General features: G+C 30.7%; 3 protein-coding genes across 5 annotated transcripts; 2 read left to right on the forward strand and 1 right to left on the reverse strand.

Moving 5' to 3' along the window:
- Positions 1 to 415: 415 nt before the first annotated feature.
- On the forward strand, positions 416 to 3,846 carry LOC110633702 (E3 ubiquitin-protein ligase SINAT5). The gene is made up of 3 exons (XM_021782425.2): positions 416 to 975; positions 2,237 to 2,623; positions 3,378 to 3,846. The coding sequence occupies exons 1-3, from the start codon at positions 718 to 720 to the stop codon at positions 3,738 to 3,740; spliced, it is 1,008 nt and encodes a 335-aa protein (XP_021638117.2). The 5' UTR covers positions 416 to 717; the 3' UTR covers positions 3,741 to 3,846.
- Positions 3,847 to 4,867: 1,021 nt separating this feature from the next.
- LOC110633698 (pentatricopeptide repeat-containing protein At3g49240, mitochondrial) lies at positions 4,868 to 7,333 on the reverse strand. The gene has a single exon (XM_021782421.2). It carries the CDS (start codon positions 7,069 to 7,071, stop codon positions 5,143 to 5,145), a length of 1,929 nt encoding a protein of 642 aa, XP_021638113.2. The 5' UTR covers positions 7,072 to 7,333; the 3' UTR covers positions 4,868 to 5,142.
- Positions 7,334 to 15,159: 7,826 nt separating this feature from the next.
- LOC110633221 (calcineurin B-like protein 4) lies at positions 15,160 to 20,909 on the forward strand. 3 transcript variants are annotated; one of them, XM_058152886.1, is made up of 10 exons: positions 15,160 to 15,781; positions 18,019 to 18,178; positions 18,584 to 18,666; positions 18,792 to 18,851; positions 19,031 to 19,139; positions 19,401 to 19,453; positions 19,764 to 19,844; positions 19,927 to 20,039; positions 20,288 to 20,363; positions 20,452 to 20,909. In XM_058152886.1, the coding sequence occupies exons 2-9, from the start codon at positions 18,085 to 18,087 to the stop codon at positions 20,349 to 20,351; spliced, it is 657 nt and encodes a 218-aa protein (XP_058008869.1). In that variant the 5' UTR covers positions 15,160 to 15,781; positions 18,019 to 18,084; the 3' UTR covers positions 20,352 to 20,363; positions 20,452 to 20,909. The 3 variants fall into 3 exon arrangements, with proteins under 3 accessions (XP_058008869.1, XP_058008868.1, XP_021637424.2); XM_058152885.1 differs by lacking the exon at positions 15,160 to 15,781 and adding an exon at positions 16,428 to 16,542 and having other exon boundaries at positions 20,288 to 20,909; XM_021781732.2 differs by lacking the exon at positions 15,160 to 15,781 and adding an exon at positions 16,503 to 16,607 and having other exon boundaries at positions 20,288 to 20,909.
- The last annotated feature ends 674 nt before the right edge of the window (positions 20,910 to 21,583 follow it).

Raw genomic sequence — 21,583 nt, forward strand, 5'->3', positions numbered from 1 at the left:
CCCAACTTTAAGCTTTTGGTAAATGTGTAAACTTTATGGCTTTTGTTGACTTTTATCGTTTGACTAATGGAGAAACCATCTAATTATTAATTAAAGTATTAAATAGTTAATAAATGAAATAATAAGAATTAACAATTTGAGATTTTTTTTAAAATAATTAACTATTAAATTTTAAAAGTATAAAAATCGATTCATTAATTCTACTTCCTTTGTATCACAAACATAAATTTATTGTTTGTCCACATATTAAAAAAAATATAATTAATATTGTTTAAGTAATAAATTTTTTCTTTATGACTCTATTTAAATTAAATAATTTATATTATTACTAAATTATTCTTATAATTAATAAAATATTAATAAATAAAATATTATTTTAAAAAAATAATAATAAATAATTTAAGACAGATAATAATTAGAAAAAAAGAAAAAACAACCGACCAAGAAAAGAACCTCCTTTTCCACAAAGGAAAAAGAGAGGACGGAGGGGGAGTAGTTTGGTTCCTCGGAATCTCTCTCTCTCTCTCTCTCTCCCCCCCCTCTTTCTCTTCTGTATGTTCTTGTAAAACTTTCCCGAGAAAACACCAGAAAAGCAAACGGAAAGCGAAGAAAATTAATTTTGGGAAGAGAAAAGAAGAAAAGGAAAAGGAAAAGAACTCTGAAATTTCATTAGAGCTTTTATTAAATTAGAAAAAAATCGTAAATTTCTGGGGTATTATGGAGTTGGATGGTTTCGGGTGTGTGTCATCATCTGATGGGTTGGACGAGGATGAGATCCGTCATCACCATCCTCATCATCACCACCATCAATTTTCTTCATCAAAGCCTCACAACGCCACCGCCAATAACAATAATAATAATAATAATAGCGTCAATAATGTCGTCGGTTCAACTGCAATCGCTCCAGCCACCAATGTTCATGAGTTACTAGAATGCCCTGTATGCACCAATTCCATGTACCCACCAATCCACCAGGTATCATGCCATGAATTTTTAACTCCTGATCTAGTGTTGTTTGTTTATTGGTTTTGCCCCGTTTTCTTTTGGCCATTATTGTTGAATTTAATGAGTCTATAATTTGTTCGAGTAGATTTGTGTAACTGGGTTTGAAGACATGGATGATGATTCTGATGTGCATGTGTATATATATATATATATTTTTTAATTTTGCTTAATGGTTAATTTGTTGTTGTTTTGAAGTTGTATTTTTATGAATTCATTGTGTTCTTTTGTACAGGATTACTAACTAGGTTCTTGTTCATTTTTTTTTCCTTTCTGAATTATTGCTAAGTCGGTAATGTTCAATGGTTTAGACCACCAATCATGGATATGACTTTGGTACACAGTACATCAATGAAAGAGAGAATCAGTTTATGTCTGTTGATAAACCTATAAGGTATCTTGTGGCTTTTCAATTGTATATGCTTATGAAGGAAACCCTAAAGAATAAGGGGATGACTAGGGGAGTTAAGATGAACTGGATAATTTTCTGACATTGAGGTTACTAGTTGTCCAAGGTGTAATGTCCGAGTTTGGGGATTTAGTTGTTGCCATAGATAAACATGAAATAGTGGATATCCATGTGAGGTTACTGGATTTCATTTTAAATGAATTGCTGTTTTTTATTTGTTTTCCATTTTTGGATACTCTTTCTTACTCTGGGGAAGAGAAGGGCATTGGATAAAATGGACACATTTTAGATGATAGGTTTTCTTTATTATCTAAGACTTAGTGGTGGATTTATAAACTTTAAGAGAAATATCAGTTATCAGCCAAAATGAGTTGTTAATCTAGAAAATTAATAGGATAATGATTATATATCACACAAACATTGGAAAATTTCTATGCCAACTTAATAATAAAAGGAGATCATTCTCCTTCAGGACTTCTGATATTGGAAACCTCCTAGGTTTCTTAAGGCCAACATGGTTTTGGAAGTCCAACATTCTGTTAACATTCTCCTAAGACTTAGCAATAATATTTCAATCTTAGGGCCCTATCTTTGCATCTAAGGTTTAGCAGTAGCTGATTGCACCTTTTGCTTTTTCATGAGTGACTAATCATCAGCATATTTAAATTTCCCCATCTGTTTTGTTGTCTCTCAGAATGTCTGCAACGATACTAAGATATCTCTTGTTAATTAGATGAATGAAAATGTAGGGTTGTGTGGACTAAAGCATGTCTGTACGTGTGCTTACGATAGAGTCTACATTTTAACTATTTTGCTTCGTTACAGTGTCATAATGGGCACACACTTTGTTCCACCTGTAAAACAAGGGTACACAATAGGTGCCCCACTTGTCGACAGGAGCTCGGAGATATTAGGTGTTTAGCACTAGAGAAGGTGGCTGAGTCACTTGAATTACCATGCAAATATTGTAGCTTGGGTTGTCCGGAGATATTTCCATATTACAGTAAACTTAAGCATGAGGTAGTTTGCAACTTCAGGCCATATAATTGTCCATATGCTGGATCAGAATGCTCTACTGTTGGAGATATTCCTTTCCTAGTTTCTCACTTGAGGGACGATCACAAGGTGGACATGCACACAGGATGCACTTTCAATCATCGTTATGTGAAGTCAAATCCCCGTGAGGTGGAGAACGCAACTTGGATGCTGACGGTAATTTTAGCATTGCCTTTTAGATTATTTAACCATATTTGCAGAAAAAAACAATAATGTGATATGCCATGCATGCATGTGTGTGTTGATGAGATGCAATGTATAAATGGGCAGTAAAGTACTTTATATTATAATTTTATTCCTTGACCTTTAAAATTTTACTAAAATTTAGTCCTCAAAAGTTGAAAATTTTGATGACACTTACAGATTATAGTTCTTAAGTTTTAATGCTATAAAATGCTCTACTAGTAATGTGTAGCCTAGACTGTATCTTTTTGAAATAGGAAAGATGAAGCTGATTTCACATGGAGGGAACATTAGTAAATAGTGCTAGTATTAAATAGAATTAGGTGATGAAGACATTTTCATTATAAAATGGTGGTGTCATTTTCATCACTTGGAATATCCTTGTGGAAGAATAGTTTATTTTGATGTGTACGTAAGCACATTGGCAGGATAAATTGCATTGGCTAATTAGCATGATTAAATAGGCTATGAAGGGACAAAGCTTAAAGAGAGGATGTGGTTTGATGACTAATTTAGGAGTACATTGAAAAACAAGTGTGCACTTGCTTTGGTCCGTGCATTATTGGGATGAACACAGTCCTTGAAATGGCTAAATAAACATGACTTGCATATTCACTATGGCATTTGCAGGTTTTTTTTTTTTAAAAAAAAAAAAAGAAAAAAATGGCTTTTTCACACTTATTACCTCAATTACTGAATGTTGGTGTGTTGCTTTCTTTTCTTTAAGGTGTTTCATTGTTTTGGCCAATACTTCTGCCTGCACTTTGAAGCGTTCCAGCTTGGCATGGCCCCTGTTTACATGGCATTCCTTCGTTTCATGGGTGATGAGACAGAGGCTCGTAGTTATAGCTATAGCCTTGAGGTTGGAGCCAATGGCAGGAAACTCATTTGGGAGGGTTCTCCAAGAAGCATCCGAGATAGCCATCAAAAGGTGAGGGATAGTCATGACGGTCTCATTATTCAACGAAATATGGCACTTTTCTTTTCTGGAGGTGATAGGAAAGAGCTAAAGCTCAGAGTTACTGGAAGGATATGGAAGGAACAACAAAATCCTGAAGCTAGTGTTTGCATGCCAAACCTCTGTAGCTAAAGCAAGTGATTTTGAAACATTTCAAGGTTTGTGTTTGAGACCATTTTTTGTTCTGGAAACCTAAGCTTGACGGCCAAAATCATTAGAATGCCAAGTTGCTTGCATATCTGATATATTTTTTTCCCAAAAAAAAAAAAAAAAGCCGACATTTTTTTTATTTGATAAAAAATTTTAAAAAAAAAGTTAGTTTAATTAAATAATATAAAATAAATGTAAAAAATGATAAACAAGTTTCCATAAAACAGAGAATACTGTTGGTTGTGATCCTAAACATAAAAACGATTAAATTAAAAGCAAAAAAACTCTTTGTTTATAGGTGATCGAAATCTTCACTCGTGAAATTATTAAATTTTTGGCTAAATTATATTGGTACATGTATAATAAATAAATCAAATTCTTATTCATTTTAAAAATAAAACTAAAAATCTTTCAAAAAAATCAGAATTTATTAATTTTAAAAATGAAATAAATCAATTTAATTAGACTTCAAGGAAAAAAAATGTCAATTTATGTATTTCAACTTTTTTTTTTTGTCTGAATGCCATTGGCATGTATAAAGGATGTGAAAAATGTAGGTCCCCCTGAATTTGAGCTTTAGATTTTTCCCTATACAAAAAACATGTTGGTTCTTGTCCAAATTTCACATACTTTTAGCTTCCAAATATTCATTACAATTACTTAATTCCAGTTTTTTTTTTTTTTTACTAGTAATTGTTAATTTGATCCCTGAGATGAATTTCAGATTTAAGTTTTATTTATTTCAAAAAAAAATATTTTCTTGAAAAAACATTTCATATACTTTCTATTATTTGAGAACACTTAGAAAAACTTAATCAAAAGAAAAACTAAATTATTTTTAAAAAAAATGACATTCTTTTTAAAAAGAAAATTATTTTTTATTATTTTAAACTTTAAAAATTTTATTAAAATACGAACATGTTTATACATATATATAAAAAAAATATCATTAATTCAACATTTCATTCAAAATATTTTTTTTTTCAACTATTTTCCATCTACAAAGACATTTTTCGTCAAACAAGCGGCGCACCTTTATCGACTAATTATTAATGTGAAGCAGCTAAGTTAAATGATCTCACATCTCATTTTTATCTAGATTAAAAGGCTGCATAAAATCAAGTCACTCGAATTAATTCTTGAATATCTGCGAGAGTTCACAAAAAGCAATTGTAGTCTATACAGCTCCAGCGCTTGCTTCTTCAGCGAGAATAGAACAAATGCTTATAAATTCAATGAGTCGCATGTAAATTTATCATCAATTCCTAACATTTTCAGTTTACATAAATGAAGAAAGAAGCACAAATATGTTAAACATTTCCTTCAAGTTGTTACCTGCTGCTCAGTTGTGTCATCATTTTTAGCTTCTGCCTCATCTGCATTCTCACCTTTGATTCAATTCCTCTGAATTCATGTCAGCAGGAGCAGACCCTACAACATTTGCTTCTTCAACAGTGTCTTTTTTCTCAGGTAGTGCTCCTCCATTTACAGAGGCATCCTCAACTGCATTTCCATTTGCCTCCTTTGACTCTGTCTCAGCTTCTTTGTTCCCAAACAACTTTGATGGAAGCAAAGAAGAAATAGCAGCTCTTGCACTTCGCTTGGCAGCCTCAGCTGCCTCAGCCTCCTTAGCCTTAGCTTCAGCTTTCTCCTTCTCCTTCTTCTCCATAAGCTCCGTCAACTCCTCCTCTCTACTATCTCTTCCCAATTGTTCCTTGGCAAACTCCTGCAACTCGGAATCAAACTCGATCGCCTCATCGTCCAACATTGCTTCAACCATTTTAAGCAGTTCATCCATCTGCCCTGCATCTGCCAATGCTGTCATCATAAACTTGTAGCTCGCATTATCCATCTTAAGTTTCTTCACCATCAAATAATAAAACGATTTTGCCTCATCAATCTTTCCAAAACTAACCAACTTATCAACCAATCTATTGTAGACAGCCAAGTTAGGCCTCAACCCTGAATCCACCATCTTTCTAAAGTATGCAGCCCCGTCATCAACTCTATTCTCCTCAAAGCAAGAATCCATCAATAGACCATAAGTATACTCATCCGGTTTCACCCCCTTCCCATCCATTTCTCCATATAGCTCCTCAGCTTTAACCAACATTCCATTTTTGCACAACTGATCAATCAAGTTATTAAATGATAAGACGTCTGCACTGCATCTATAATCACCCATCTTCCTGAAAACCTCAATGGCATCTTCAAATCTCCCTTGTGCGCAATAACCATCAACCATCACATTGAAGCTCCCCAAATTCACAGCCAAACGTCTAGGTGGGTTATGTTCCTGCACCATCCTATCAAACAACTTCAAAGCCTCATCAAACTTACCATTCTTGCACAATGCATCCAATACCGAATTGTAAGCAACGGCACTCATCTTAACCTTTGAATTCTCCCCCACAGCCTCTTCATAACACTCCATAGCCTCATTTTCCATTCCCCTCAGGAAATAACCCTTCATCAAAGCCCCATAAACCACTCCATCATCCACAAACCCACCCATCTTCTCCTTCAACTCCTTAAAAAGCCTAAAAATCCCATCGGAATCTGAATTTCTCGCGCACCCTACCATCAAATAATGATAAACAAGTGGGTCTGGCATGAACCCTTTAGTCCCCACCATCTCCTCTTTCAACTCCAAAGCTTTCTCAACCTTTCCATTATCCACTAACCCTTTAATCAAAATCCGATAAGTTGTCGGAGACGGATTAAAGGGAGCATCATTGATTAGCTGCTTATAGTGCTCAAGCGCTGTATCCGGCTTCCGGCAATCCAGATAAGTCTGGAAGATTAAATTATGAGTAATTATATTGGGTGCCACACCGGCCTGAATAATGAAGCGATGAAGGGAAAGGAGATCGGAGTATTTGGACTGGCGGAGCTGGGCATTAAGGACGGCGTTCACAGTGTAGATGGTCGGTCGGCAATTAGAGTAGATCGAGTGGCGCGTGAAAAGCGCAGCCTCCTCAAGGTCATTCTGGCGGATGAGGGTTAAGATGCGGTTATGGAGATCAAGACGTTTACCGGAAACTTCAGAGATGGGTTCGGGGACTTTGGGGGCGTTAGGGTTTTGAATGGGTTTTGGGATTTGTTGGGGTTGAGATTGTTGTTGGGCGCGGTGGAGGGAGGAAAGCGGGGGTTCGATGCGTTGGCGACGTTTGCGGCGACGCCGTTCTGCGGCAGCTTCTTCCGGCGAGGAGAAGGAGAGGAAACGGACAGAGACGATAGATGACGGAGAACGGTGGTGGTGAGTAGCGAGGGCTTTGAGGTGGGCGAAGAATGTTGGTTTAGAGAGTGCCATGGAAGATAAGGGTTTCAGCAAGGAACAAGATGAGGATATTGATGGAGGAGGAAAAAAATGTAGGGTTCAGGGTTTAATAGGTAGAAGATAGAAGGTGTTTGGTTACGGGCTTACCTAGCACTTTATACTGGTTGGGGATCAGCTAATCATCAATTTAGAATTATAATTGTTCAATTAACATTGTGATGGTTTTGAGCCGATGGGCCTTGCATTTGAATTGGATCGCATGGTGAGGCCTCTTTTATTTCTGTTGCCCTGTGTATTTGGGATTGTGTTTGTAGGCCGGCTGTTAAGGGCTCTGCAACTCAGTTTCCCTATCAATGAAAGTCTATGTTTGATTTAAATAATAAATTAACATTGTGGATGGCTTTAAAAGCAAGCCTCTCCTCGTAAATATTCAGAACCTTTGCAAGTTTTTCTTCACTCTCTTGGATGAGCTCTGGAGAGGAAATCCCAAAGTTGGCACATAAAATTTGAATGGCCAAGTTGTAAACTTGTGGCCTCCACCTCTAACCATTGCTCCACCAGGCCCCTCTCTTCAAAATCAGTCCCCTGCAACTTTTACTTTCCTGCTAAGTATCTATCTTCTAATTTGCTCGCTATTCTACGCATTGAATTGAACCAGTTGTTATCAAGATCAGGTCCAATTCAGGAAAATATATAGCTAGAGTTTATTCATCATCAATTATATTGACAAGAAAGAGAAGCCAATTCAAACTAAATAAAGGCCATCCATAATAAATGTACAAAAGAAATAATGAAAATAACTCGGTGAATCTTTCTTTTCTGGATTATGAGATTACTAGTTCAAAACTGTGAGATTACTAGAAAAATAAATAAATAAATGAATAAAATAACAAACCTGTAAGTTTAGATATTCAGGGCTTCTATTTTCTCCTTTGTTCTCAAATTCAACACCCTTCTCAATAAGGCAAACGAGCATGCGATTGACAGAAGCAGAGGCTGCACCATACACCTTCACCACCATTTTTTCAATCTGAAATTAGGCGGGTTCAATGAGAGGACTGATCAGGACAGTGTTTCTATTCTTATAGACAATAAAAAGGTTTGCTTGTCAATTATGAATTGCATTACAGCTCAAGAAAGTTGGTAGGTGGAAATTTTATATCGTGTGAAAGCTGCACATACTTGTCTTGATCAAGGAATGTATAATGTTCCTGGGTGTCCCTTGTTTGGAACATACACAAAATTTACAATAAATTTTAATGGCAAGTAATGAACATATTTAAAGTGCCACTTTTCTGAGCAACGTATCAAATCAAACAGTAATGTCAAATTGTCCCTTAGCTTACAACGCTAGCTTACTCAACAGTCTCTTTTTTCTCCGTCTGTGCTGCTCCAGCTACTCCATTCAAAGAGGCAGCCTCAACTGCATTGTCAGTTGCCTCCTTTGACTGTGTCTCAGCTTCTTTGTTCCACAAATTTTTATATATAATTTTTAAAATTAATAAAATATTCAGATGTTTAGAACAATAAATTATCATAATTAGCCTAGTCATATAATTAAGCATATTTCACGAGAGTCATAGATATGTGGCCCAGTATTTGTCCTTCCTTCAATTACCAGCAAAATGGGCCTTCCTGAATGCTTAGCCCTCTCCAACTTGGGCTTCTCTCAGCATCATTATTTTAATATTTATTTTCTTTTTCAAAAATGCTGTCAATAAAAATATATTTTTTTTGTAATTAATGATTTGGTTGGCTTTTTTTTCACATCAAAAGGTGTCTTTTGACTAGACAATAAAAAGTTGTATTTAACAAAAAGTGTTACACTTTATTTAAAAGTAAAATTAAACAATTATATACTAATTAAAATTTTAAAAAATTAAACCAATAAGATTAAATAATTGATTGCACATATTTAATATAATTTTTCACATATAATAATAATAATAATAATTAATTGATTAATTATTGGCTTGATCACAATTTTGTAGAAATTAGGTTGCACATACTTGGGAAGGTTAAGTATTTAGACAGTTGTTATGCGAGGTAGCTCTTTTCTTGGGTTGGTCTGCATGAGCCATCAATAATACACACACTTTATTTTCAGTATTAAAAAATAAAAAATAAAAAATGATAATTGTACCATTTCTTTTGGTTTTTCTAATAGATTAAAAGCAAATCCATTAAAATTAGTGATTCATATTATTGATAATTTATAATTTTAAAATTATAAAATAATAATTAAAAAAAAACTGTGAAAATTCTGAAAGCTTAATAAATTAAACTGTACTTTAATATCTGAAATTTTAAAATATAAAAACTTTTAAAAATACTGGACAGTGAAGTACTGGGAAAGTTAGAATATGAGGTATTAATTACTTGTTTCTTTATGGGTTGGTGGACGTGTGTTTGATTTTGGAATTATTAGAAGGACGGACATGACAATGGTTACACAGCATAAGGTGGGCTGGAGAATTCTTTAGCATGAAAATGTGCATTATGTTTCAAGGATTATTACATAGTGCAATTATTTTATTATTAAGATAAATTATCTAAAATCCTTTTAATATTTTATAAAATTCAAATTTAAGTTATTTATAAATTATATATTTTTTAAAATAAATTAAAAGAGTGAGCATTCGTATCTAATTTAACATATATGGGCAAGCTAGAATAGGCCAATAATTCATTTATATATGAAAATATTTTTTATTATTTAATTATAATATTAAATTAATAATATATATTTATATCATATATATATATATATAAAAAATATTTCTTATTTATTTATTTTTCTGAATATCTTAAATATTAAAAAATATAAAAACATATTTTTTTTAAAAAAAATATTTTTTATAAAATAAATAGAGAGCCTGAAAATTATAGCATTTATAATGAAAATTATAAAAGAAAAATCATTCTCGCTAATTATTACTCCGTTTAGCTAAGACTCCTTAAATCAAAGATTATGCTGATACAGAGTGCTTGTTGTTTCCTGGCCCGCTTGATCTCTACGTGACATTAGTCCTAGCAAAGAAGACAGCATGATTTTAAAATTGCATGGTAATGTGCATGTAATGCCGTAAGAAACCACAACACATAATGGTCCAATTTTTTATTAAACAAATACAAATTTGAGACTGTCATAATTATTATTTATATCAATTTGTGTGAGAATGACAATGTAATTTGTGTGTGAAGGTTCAATCAAAGGTTGTAAGTAATTAAAGTAGAAAAAGGAAAGAAAAGAAACTTGGCCAAAAGTAAAGCATAATTGAATTGCTTTTACATTGATGACATATAATTTGGCAAGCCTATCGGCTAATGCATGATTCACCACATCCAACAATTTGAAGCTTCTATGGTGGGATGGGACTCCAATGTCTCCCTAAAAGATTATCACGTGTTCGGTCGTAATCTTTCCACTTTAATATGGTACTGTACACTCCGTAAGTTCACAGTAATTCATTAATATTATGTTGTCACTAAATTTGTGTGAGCCTATAATTTAAATAAATAATATTTTTTCGTAATTAGCTACATTATATATATATATGTCATAATCTTTCCACTTCAATATGGTACTGTACACTCCGTAAGTTCACAGTAATTCATTAATATTATGTTGTCACTAAATTTGAATCATATACGTGTGAGCCCATAATTTAAATAAATAATATTTTTTCGTAATTAGCTACATTATATATATATATATATTAAATTTAATTAGACTATTAAATAAATTTATAGTGATTATTTAAAACTATGGCCAAACTATTAAAAGAAAATATAATTATAAAAATTTGAATTGAAATCCTGAGTACTAATAATAATTATAATTTTTTTAATATTTAAAGCCTATTCGATAATAACTTTAAAATAATCATTTAATATTTTGATTATAGTTAAATTATTATTTTTTTATTAATATTATTCAGTAATATAATATTATATTAATATTTAAAGATTAAAAAAATTATTTATAAAAATTTATTTTTTCTTACTTTTAAAAATTAATTGAGCATTTTGATTAAATTTAATAAAATAATATAATTATTTTTACATTCAATAAAAACTTTAACAATATTTTAATTAAAAATTTATGTTTTACCATATAAAAAATTAATCATTAATAATTAATATTTAACAACTAAAAGCTATCAAAATAAGTAATGGTTATTAAAATATAAGAGAGTCTAAGTCTCTTATTAAATAAAATTAAATATTAAATTGGATGATACATAAATGGTTTGCTTTTGCTATGGAAAAACAAACTTAACATGATATATATGTTTATCATTTTATGCATTGCACAAATTCAAATTGAATTACTATCATTCAATTTCACCTAGCTACGAAACTTTGTTAACGTGATTGGAAAGTCATTGACTTCAATTAATATTTAACAATTAAAAGCTACCAAAATAATTAATAATTATTAAAACATAAAAGAGTCTAAGTCTCTTATTAAATAAAATTAAATATTAAATTTGACGATACATAAATGGTTTGCTTTTGCTAGTATAGAAAAATAAACTTAAAATGATATATATGTTTATCATTTTATGCATTGCACCGAAGAAAAATTTAAATTGAATTACTATCATGCAATTTCACCTAACTACGAAACTTTGTTAACATGACTGAAAAATTATTGACTTTAATTAATATTTAACAGCTAAAAGCTGTCAAAATAATTAATAATTATTAAAATATAAGAGAGTCTAAGTCTCTTATTAAATAAAATTAAATATTAAATTGAACGATACATAAATGATATGCTTTTGCTAGTATAGAAAAATAAATTTAAAATTTAAATTAAATTATTATCATATAATTTCACTTAACTACGAAACTTTGTTAATGAGGCTGGAAAGTCATCGGCTTCAATTTAATTTTTTTTTATTTTAATTTTAATATATATCTATATTTATCTTTTGCCATGTCAAGTTGTTTGACTTTTACATTACGGATTTGATTAGTCAACTTATGCAACTGTTTTTTTTTTTCTCTCTTTAACTTTACAGATTTGCTGAAGTGCTTTAATAATGCTTTAATATTGGAAACTAATATTTTTTAAATATATTAATTGTAAAATATTAAATTTTGAATTAAATTTAATATGTTTTAATATAATAAAAAAATTCAATATTTTTTCATAATATTTAAAGAAAAGGACTTTTTTTAAACATTAATTAAGTTCCTTAAAATTGTTCTACATTGTTCACCAATAATAGAGCTTCATGTAATAACCGAATTTTAAAATATAAACTTTATATTTTTATATGGTATTAAAATATTAATTTAATAGTATCTATCTAATTTATAATTATTAAATAGTTTAATTTTAATTAAAATAGTTAATTTATGTATTAATATTAAATTATTTATCATAATATAGTCTGATTAAATTGTTATTAATTTTATAAATATTATAATAATAATTATTATTATATTTATTATTATTATTTTCTTTGTTATCTAATTATACACAAAATTATATTTAGAATCTAATTGAAAAAAAATTTTAACATATTAAATTATATCTAAAAAATATTATTTTATATATATATATATTATATTATAAATATAATTTAATAATAAAAAAAAGAAGAAAAAGAAATGAAACTTGGCGTGCCACCAGTCCTTTAAAAAAAAAGAAATTTAAAACAAAAATCGAGAACTACCACCATCATTTCTCTCTCTTCCTCCGCACTCTCTCTTCCTTTTTTTTCATAAATTTTTAAAATTTTTGAGATATAAATAAAATTTTAACTAAGATTATTTTTATTATTTTTTTAGTCTATGAGGCATGCAAACCCACTATTCGGATATCTTTTTTGCAATTTTGGCTCAAGTGGAAGCTGTTCTTTTCATTTTTTTTTTATATAATTCGCTTTGATCGTAATATAAATTCAACAATTTATAATCTTGGAAATGACTCATATAATCTCATTGATAGCTATCCTTTCGATCGCCAAATTTTATTTTATTAAAATAAACATGGGATTTATTTATTTTATTATTATTACTGGAGAGGCAAAAGTCAAACTTCAAATTAGCAAAATGTATATAGACTATAAATAGCAACATATTCTTATATTTTTAAATTTTAACAATAAAAAATGTAAAATCCACCTTGTCACGTCTGCTCAAAATAGAAAGAAAATAATATCTTAACGGAAGTCTTTGATAGGCGAGAATACAATATTATGTGGTCGCGCTCGCTAATCGTCATTAATTGACTGTTAAATATGATTAAGTTTCTATCAATATGATGCGGAGTGGAACTGGTCGTCGGCCGAAAAGATTTTGACAGCGTCTGTGAAGCTATAAATACTTTTTTTTTTTTTTAAATTAAAAATATTATATAAAAATATATTTTGGATCCAACGGGATAACCACGGACCGTTTATCCTGCCATGCCCTGTTGCTTGTAAATTTGTCAATATATATATATATATATATATATATGTCTGATGCCCTTGATAACTTAGTTGGCTAATTCATTTTATTAATTATGAAAATTAGACTTGTTGATAAGGGCAGATGAATTCAAACTCTTTGACTTAAACTTTTTAGGCCTAGTTGAATTAATTTAGTCGCTATATATTTTTTAATATATATATATATATCTTATTTATAATAATTATTTTATATACACTTTTATTTAATATTTTTTATATTAACTAATTAAGAATAGTTTAATTAATTTTTTTAATTTATAATATAAGAAATGTGAAAATCTCAAATTTTAATATCTTTATTTATTTATTTTAAAATTATTTATATTTTATAATAAAAAAATGAGTGAGTTTTCTCCTGTTATATAATTCATTAGACATTGTGCCTTTATTATATATATAAAAAAAAACTCTTACATTAATTAAATTATTATACAAGTATATTAAAAATTTTTATATTTAGGATAAATTTTTAATTATATAACATTAATAATTTTAAATTTTAAATATTAACATCGTGTTTAAAAAGTTATTTTATCTAATTTTTTTAATATTATTTGATACTTAATTTATAAAAATTAATAAATTTACTTATATTAGTATAAATTTATAATTGTTACTGAAATTATTTATTATATAGATTAAAAAAATAATAAACAATATTTATTTAATGTAAATTTAACTAAATTTCGATTAAATTTTAAATATGTGAGCCTCTACCCCCACAAAAACAACAATTTTTTTTTCAATACTTAGATTTTATATGTCTGCATTACAATAAACATCTAATTATGACATTACTGTTTTTTTTTTTTTTTTTTTTGAAAGGACCATATAAATTTAATGTGCGCAGCAATCAGGCATAAATCTGCATTTATCAATAGATTGAATTTTACCTGTATAAAAAATTTAGTACACAGGTAACCATGGACACATTCGATTTGACATTTGACACTGCCAGTGGCTTTTTAATTGAATTTCAATTGAAAGTATATACTCACACACATTGATATGCATGGATTTAGATGTACAAATTAAATATTTTTTTCTATGATTTTTTATTTATATTTTCACATATTTTAAACATGCCTTAAAAAAACCTCTTTGTGCAAATCAAACCATTTTCCTATAATAATTATAGTCTGATTATGTTAAATTGATATTGAATTTTTTTTTTTAATTTGGAACAAATTCAGGTTAATCTTTTTATTTGGTTTACGTTTATTTTATTAATTTAAAATTTATTAATTAAGACTTGAGTAAGTAAAAATTAAAAAATAGTTATTGAAAAAATAGTTTGCTAAACCCAATTCATTTATACTATTTTTAGATTGAAAGATTTAATTATACGAATTTGATTTGAAATTGAACTAAATAAAAAAATATATATATATATATATATAATTTTTATTAATTATATAAATTCCAATATAAATTCTTCCCAAAATTAATAAGATAAATTCTCCCAAAAATTTGGCGTAGCTTTCAAATTCTCAATATAAAATTCCAATAAAAGCTTATGAATTAAAATTTTGATGCGTTCTTCATCCATGAAGTATGAAAAACGTTAAATCATTATAGTCATCAAATTTAATCTTAGTTGACAGAAACTGTGAGACTATGAATTGCGAATCTCATAGAGGGAGAGAAAGCGGAAGCCGTGTAGCACGAAAGAACATCACTTCGGTATCGTGTTTGCAATGTGGCGCTTGCAGATTGTGCCGCCTGGCGCACTCTCCCCTTATTCATCTAATTAAATCAAATTGTCATCGGCGATTTCAATCGATTGAGTGGTGATTCAGAAATTGATGGGATCTTCAGGCCAATGAACCATTGACTCAATCCAATTCTAGATTTAATTCAAGTGGATCTCAATTCGATTCACCGTCCAAATCGGTCTTGGCAATGGCCGGACCTTTAGTAAAAGGTGATAATAGTCATGCAGAGTAAAGGGTTTGGTAGTTGCGGTGGGGACAGTTGTGAAAGTTATATAGCTGTCTTTTACTGTGTATTCATTTTTATTTTATAATCCGCTCTGCTGTGTTGACGGGAAGCCATAGTTGAAAACAAACTAAAATACAAATTTATGCTTAGGAAAGAGAGAGACAGCTTTTTGGAGGCGCCCTCAAATTTATAAGCAAGCAAAGGGAAGCCGAGAATGCTAAGAAACACACATCTAGTCCTTCTTTTCTTCTTTCTTGCTGTAAACACAAGTGCTTAGCTCGCATCAAATTACTCCATCAATTTTCATCTGAATACTCACAGTTTTAAGAAAGGTTGGTCTTTTTTCTTCCTTTTTCTTATTTGTGATCCATTTCCTAATTTTGCATTTCTTTTGTGCCCTTTTTTAATGGAGTTGAAGGTGATTTGGTTGGTTCTTTTGCCTTGTTTCTTTCTTGGGTTTTCGCCGGATGGGGAGGAACTTCTCTAGAAAGAACTAAAATTTCTGAAAATCAAGCTTTCTTTCCCATTTCTACTATTTTCCCTGCAACCAATAGGGAATCTTACATTTTCATATGTTCGTTGTCTCACAATTTCAATCAGCAAAGAATCTTTCATTTTCTTTGACTCTTAATCAATGAATTATCTCTATCCGTTTTTCCTGATAGGATCCTGAGCAAGTTGCTCTGAAGATATTTCATTTTCATTGTTTCTTTCAGAATGAATCATCATGTTCCTTTATATGACCCCCCATGTTATTGTAGTATATACACGCATGGTAACAAATCACATTTTGACAATCTTAATTGTTATTTTCTGTTTGGTTGCTGAGAAAAACTCAAAAAGGAACATAAAATGAAAATTTGAATATTGCTTTCGTTCCCTAGAAATAATTAATTTATTTCAACTGGGACATTAGCAGATGTAGGTATGTGGTCCCAGACAATGAAAGCTTTTGTTTTCTTTTTAAGAATTAATATTGATACTTTCCTTATTTCATGAATTATCTTGGGCATATGGACATGAGAGAATAACAACTTTGTTCTTTCTGGCTCCTTTCTTTGAGATCTGTACCTGTGGTTTCTAACTTTCTAAGGTTTCATCACTAATTTTTGGTGCTCAAGCTACAAGTTACCTGACTTGAAAAAGAAGCTTAATTCTGTTGGCCTACTTTCAATATTACCAGTTTATTTATTCCTTTAGTCGATAATTGCTTGACTTAAAGCCTGGGAGTCCTTTCAAAATCTCTTTTTATAAATAGGGGAGATCATATCTGCTTACATAGGCTTTGTTGGTATTAGGGGTTTAAATATTTATTTAATTGTTTAATTTCCTGGAAAGTTCTGCATATTCCTTCACATCTTTGTATTTATACGTTTGAATATCATGATGTTTGATTAGTTTAAAGAACCGTGTGGCATAAGTGTAAAAGAGCTGGACGGCATTTATGTATTAGATGTGTCTGTTTTTATTACCACCATTAGACTTGATTCTCCTTTCTTTTTCATAGGTTTGATTTTATTTTTGTGTGCATATTCCATTAAGCAGGAAGATTCAAACAGTACATATATAAAAATGTTATTAAGCGTGTGTCTCTAACAAGAATTATGGTATGTGAAGTGAATACTTACAGTGTTGGACAGTCTGTAAAAGGGTCATCATTATTGCTTCCTTCTTTGTGAGGAAGGACTGGTTTCCCACTTTTTACTCACCTTCCTATTAGATCGTATGTTCAAGTTCTGAGAGCAGCTACTTCACGTGTAAAGATGTGGAATGGCTGGACTATCTCCACATTTGCTTCCCTAACCTTGCGTATCAGGCTTACCCTATGATGGTCGTTAAGCCAACTCTATTGGCCAGTGCAGCAGTGCTTACAATAAGTAGATGACCTATCCTGTGTTATCCAGTCAACATGTTCCTTTTTCTTTGTTTGTTAGGAATTATACATCTTTAACCGTTGAATTGCTGACCCCTTATGAGACAATTGTTCATCTTCTGGATGGTTGACTATTCGATCTAGATTAATGAGCTTTTTCTGCTCTTATCAGTGAGACTACTTCTAAAATCATAAGCTTCAGTAATTTATTCCAAATCAACTCTATTGGTCCACAAAACCATTCTGTTGAATCAAAAACAACCTTGAGCTGTTTGGCGCAATCAGTGTATGCAGTTGAACTACATGTAGTTAATAATGCAGTTTATTGATTTTGAATCTGAATTTTGAGAAACATATCTGCCACCAAACTAAATTATTATACATCTTGGGTAGATGCTTATTTTTGTGGATGACTTTAGGGTTTTGTTTAAATTAATGAATTGATTGAGTTATAAATTGAAGAAATGAATGATTTCACAAGCATAAGGCTAAATTTCCTAGGTCAATATTAGACCCATATTTAAGCGATTGCTAATAATGTTATTCCTGATCACAACCAGATTGATGTTGTTGTTTTGTGTTTTGGACTTAGAAGATAGAATTCTGGCTGTTTTATCTTTGCTATCATAGAAATGGTTGTAGGTCGTCAAGTTCGGCCGTTAATTTTATCCTTATTTCACTGGTCTTGGCATGCAGGTTGAATTTTCAAGTACTACCACGGGCATGACCCTATTGATTTTCAGAAAGTTTTGCAATTGAATCATGTTACTTGCTTTCAAAGGCTGCTTTTGCTTAAAGAGATCTAAACAAACACGGGGATATGAAGAACCCACTGTTCTTGCTGCTGAAACACCTTGTGAGTTGCATTATTGCCATGCTGGTTCTTGCAAATTTTCAAGTGTAATTTGCCTCTGCATAGTTTCTAATTAAGCATGATTGACAATAACTTGGTGTATCAAAGTGGTCTTTTCAAAGATTTTGTTTATGGTCTCACATCAATTTAGGATGCAGCCATTATTATGAGTTATTAAAACAAGACTGGTGTCAGTTTCAGTAATTACTAGTCTGAAATGATGTGGGGGAAGGGAATCCATATTACATTTTGACTAGAAGGAAATAGATAGAAAAAAAAAATGTGTGGTTGTTCCAATTGCTAGTCAGAAACGTCCCACTAAAACCATAATAATATATTCTGATTGCAATAGTTATTGATATACATGAATATTGACTGTTGAGTATATGAAATATTTCTCTCTTGCAGTTACGGTTAGTGAAGTAGAGGCCTTGCATGAGCTTTATAAGAAATTAAGCAATTTAATAATCAATGATGGGCTTATTCATAAGGTATGGGAATCAGATTGTTTAATTTAATGCTAATTATATATATGCCAACAATTATGAGTTGGTATGTGTTTTTATCATTTATGGCTTAACTTGAATTACTACTGCCTGTGCTTTCTTTTGATCAGGAAGAATTTCAGCTAGCACTTTTCAGGAACAGAAATAGAAGGAATCTTTTTGCCGACAGGGTGTGTACTTTTTTTTTTTTTGGTGTGTGTGTGTAATATTTTCATAACTCTTGCTGATATTGCTTTGATTCTAACTGGCCATGGTGCTGCCAAATGCTTGTTATCTTCGTTAACAAAGTTGTTACATTCTGCAATGACACTTCTCTTCCTAAGATGCATCTATTTTGGTACATTTGTAGATCTTTGATTTATTTGATATCAAGCGCAATGGAGTAATTGAATTTGGAGAATTTGTTCGATCGTTGGGCATCTTTCATCCCAATGCACCTGTGGAAGACAAGATAGAATGTAAGATTGATTTCTCTAGTTGGAATTTTTCGTAGGCCTATAAAAATATATGCAGATACATTCTCTCTCCTTTTTCTTTTTCCTCTTTCTCAGTTTCTTTCGTTTGAATTTCTTGTAGGCCAGTAAACATATATGCAGATAATTTTTCTTGCCTTTTTATTTTTCCTTCTATGTTAGATCAATCTGATCAATCTGGAATGTAGTTTTCAAAATTTGGTCAAGTATATTTTTTTCACACTTCCCATTGAATACATTTTGCAGTTGCTTTCAAATTATATGATCTAAGGCAAACTGGTTGTATTGAACGAGATGAGGTGAGCACTGCAAAAACCTTCCTTGACCACTCTTTCTTTTACATTCACTAAAATTATGCACATATAACTTTCTATCTTCTACTTTTTCTAATAGATAGTTGTGAACTTCAATTTCATGAAGCTGAGAAGTTTATTTTAACTCATAAGAACTCCACTAAACACACAATTTCACACTGTAGAGCTAACAGTATACTTTTGGTAACTTGTACCATCAGAGAATTATAAGGAAATTGGCAAAAACAGAACAGTAATAGTAGCATTTTGTTTCTCCTAAAGTATGCTACACAAACTTCTAATGATTGTCCGATAGTTGAAGGAGATGGTGTTGGCACTTCTGCATGAATCGGAGTTGGTTCTGTCTGATGATGTTATCGAAATGATTGTAGATAAGGTACATTTTGAACTGATACACACTCTGTTATTATTTGTACTTGGTCAAAATATTCTGACTTATTCTAGAAACTGTTTTCCAGACTTGGAAGGATGCAGACACAAAAGGTGATGGAAAAATTGATCTGGAAGAGTGGAAGGAATTTGTGTCAAAAAATCCGTCTCTTTTGAAGAACATGACTCTACCATATTTAAAGTAAGTAGCAAGATCCAAACACAGTTTGTACCAGAGTGAACTCAGTCAATGTGGTAAAAAATATGATAAAGCACTAGAAATTGAATCTGTTATTGGTGATAAACTGCAATTTTGTTGGCAGTTGTTTTCACTTTAGAAGGGTCCTTTGAAACTTTAAAACCTTCTCTTCACCTTCCTGTTTGATGAAAATTGAGGTACATTGAAATAACCCCTGAATAAACTTCAACGTACCCTTATGTTACTTGTAGGGATATAACAATGGCATTTCCCAGCTTCGTGCTCAGTTCTGAAGTTGAAGACTCGGAAGTCTAAGCTTTGGAAAAGGTTCTCAATCATGTATTGTCTTATGATGGTATGCTTCTGGAGAGGAGTTGGAATCACCAGTCACACTCATTTATGAGCGTTAATGCAGGGACTAGAAAACATGAGCTTAGACAACCTCCCTCCTCCCTCCCCGCCAACTTTGGCCAAGTTATCAACTTCTCAACATATTCTTCCCATGGGAGCAAGCTAAAAGTTAGGTACACTCGTACGTTTCATAAGAGTGACTGAAATTGTGGTAAGATACTTATAAAATGCATATTTCAGATTCTGCTTGGAAATAAAATGTATATGTCGTGTCCTCAAGGGGCATCCCAGTGGTAAAGGCTTGGAATCTCAAGTTCAAATCCCATTGGGTGGGGTAGAGGGGGGTTTATGAAATGGGGGAGAGCTGCACTCATTGTGTAGCTCATCCAATGAATAAAAGAAAATGTATATTTTGTTAGATATTTAAAACTTCGAATTCGGACCCTCAGGGCTCTCATGTATAAGTTTGAGTTTACAATGCATAGTTTGACACAGTTTGTTATAAAATGTTGTTTGCTGTTACCTCTCCTATCTCCATAGGCCCTCCTAAGACAAGGATATGAACCCACTTTGCACCTCATCTCCATCCATATGATAAAATTTTGTATCGTCTGTCATTCTGTTCTGTTATCAAATATTAAGTTAAATAATTATTTATCTTTTATTGCCAAACATTAACTATAATCGCTGAATATAAAATTCCCTTAATCTAATGATAAAAAATGATATATATATATATATATATATATATATAAAGTATAAATTATTTAATATAAATAAATATAGGTTTAAAATTTAGTAGAATAATGCATATATATTGATGTACTAAAAATTATATTTATTAATGTATATACTTGTGTGTTGATGTACTTAAAAAATTACACTTTAATTTGATTTAAATGAGATATACTTTAATTCAATAGAACGAAGTTAATATAAATACATATTATACATAAAAAAATTTATATAAATAATGACCAATTACGCTAATTCAATGGTACAATTTCTTAAAAAAATATATATTTTGAAAAACCTATAGAGAAAGTGAGATAATGGATGCAATTAAGACTAGGAGCAGGTAAAATTTGGTTATAATTAAAAAATCAAATTGAATTATTTTAATTATTTTTTAATTTTTAAAAAATAAAATTCGGTTAATATTATTCATAAATTTTAATTTTAAGTTTGATTTTATA

Source organism: Hevea brasiliensis, chromosome 9 (assembly GCF_030052815.1).
Source record: "Hevea brasiliensis isolate MT/VB/25A 57/8 chromosome 9, ASM3005281v1, whole genome shotgun sequence".
NCBI classification, from domain to species: domain Eukaryota; kingdom Viridiplantae; phylum Streptophyta; class Magnoliopsida; order Malpighiales; family Euphorbiaceae; genus Hevea; species Hevea brasiliensis.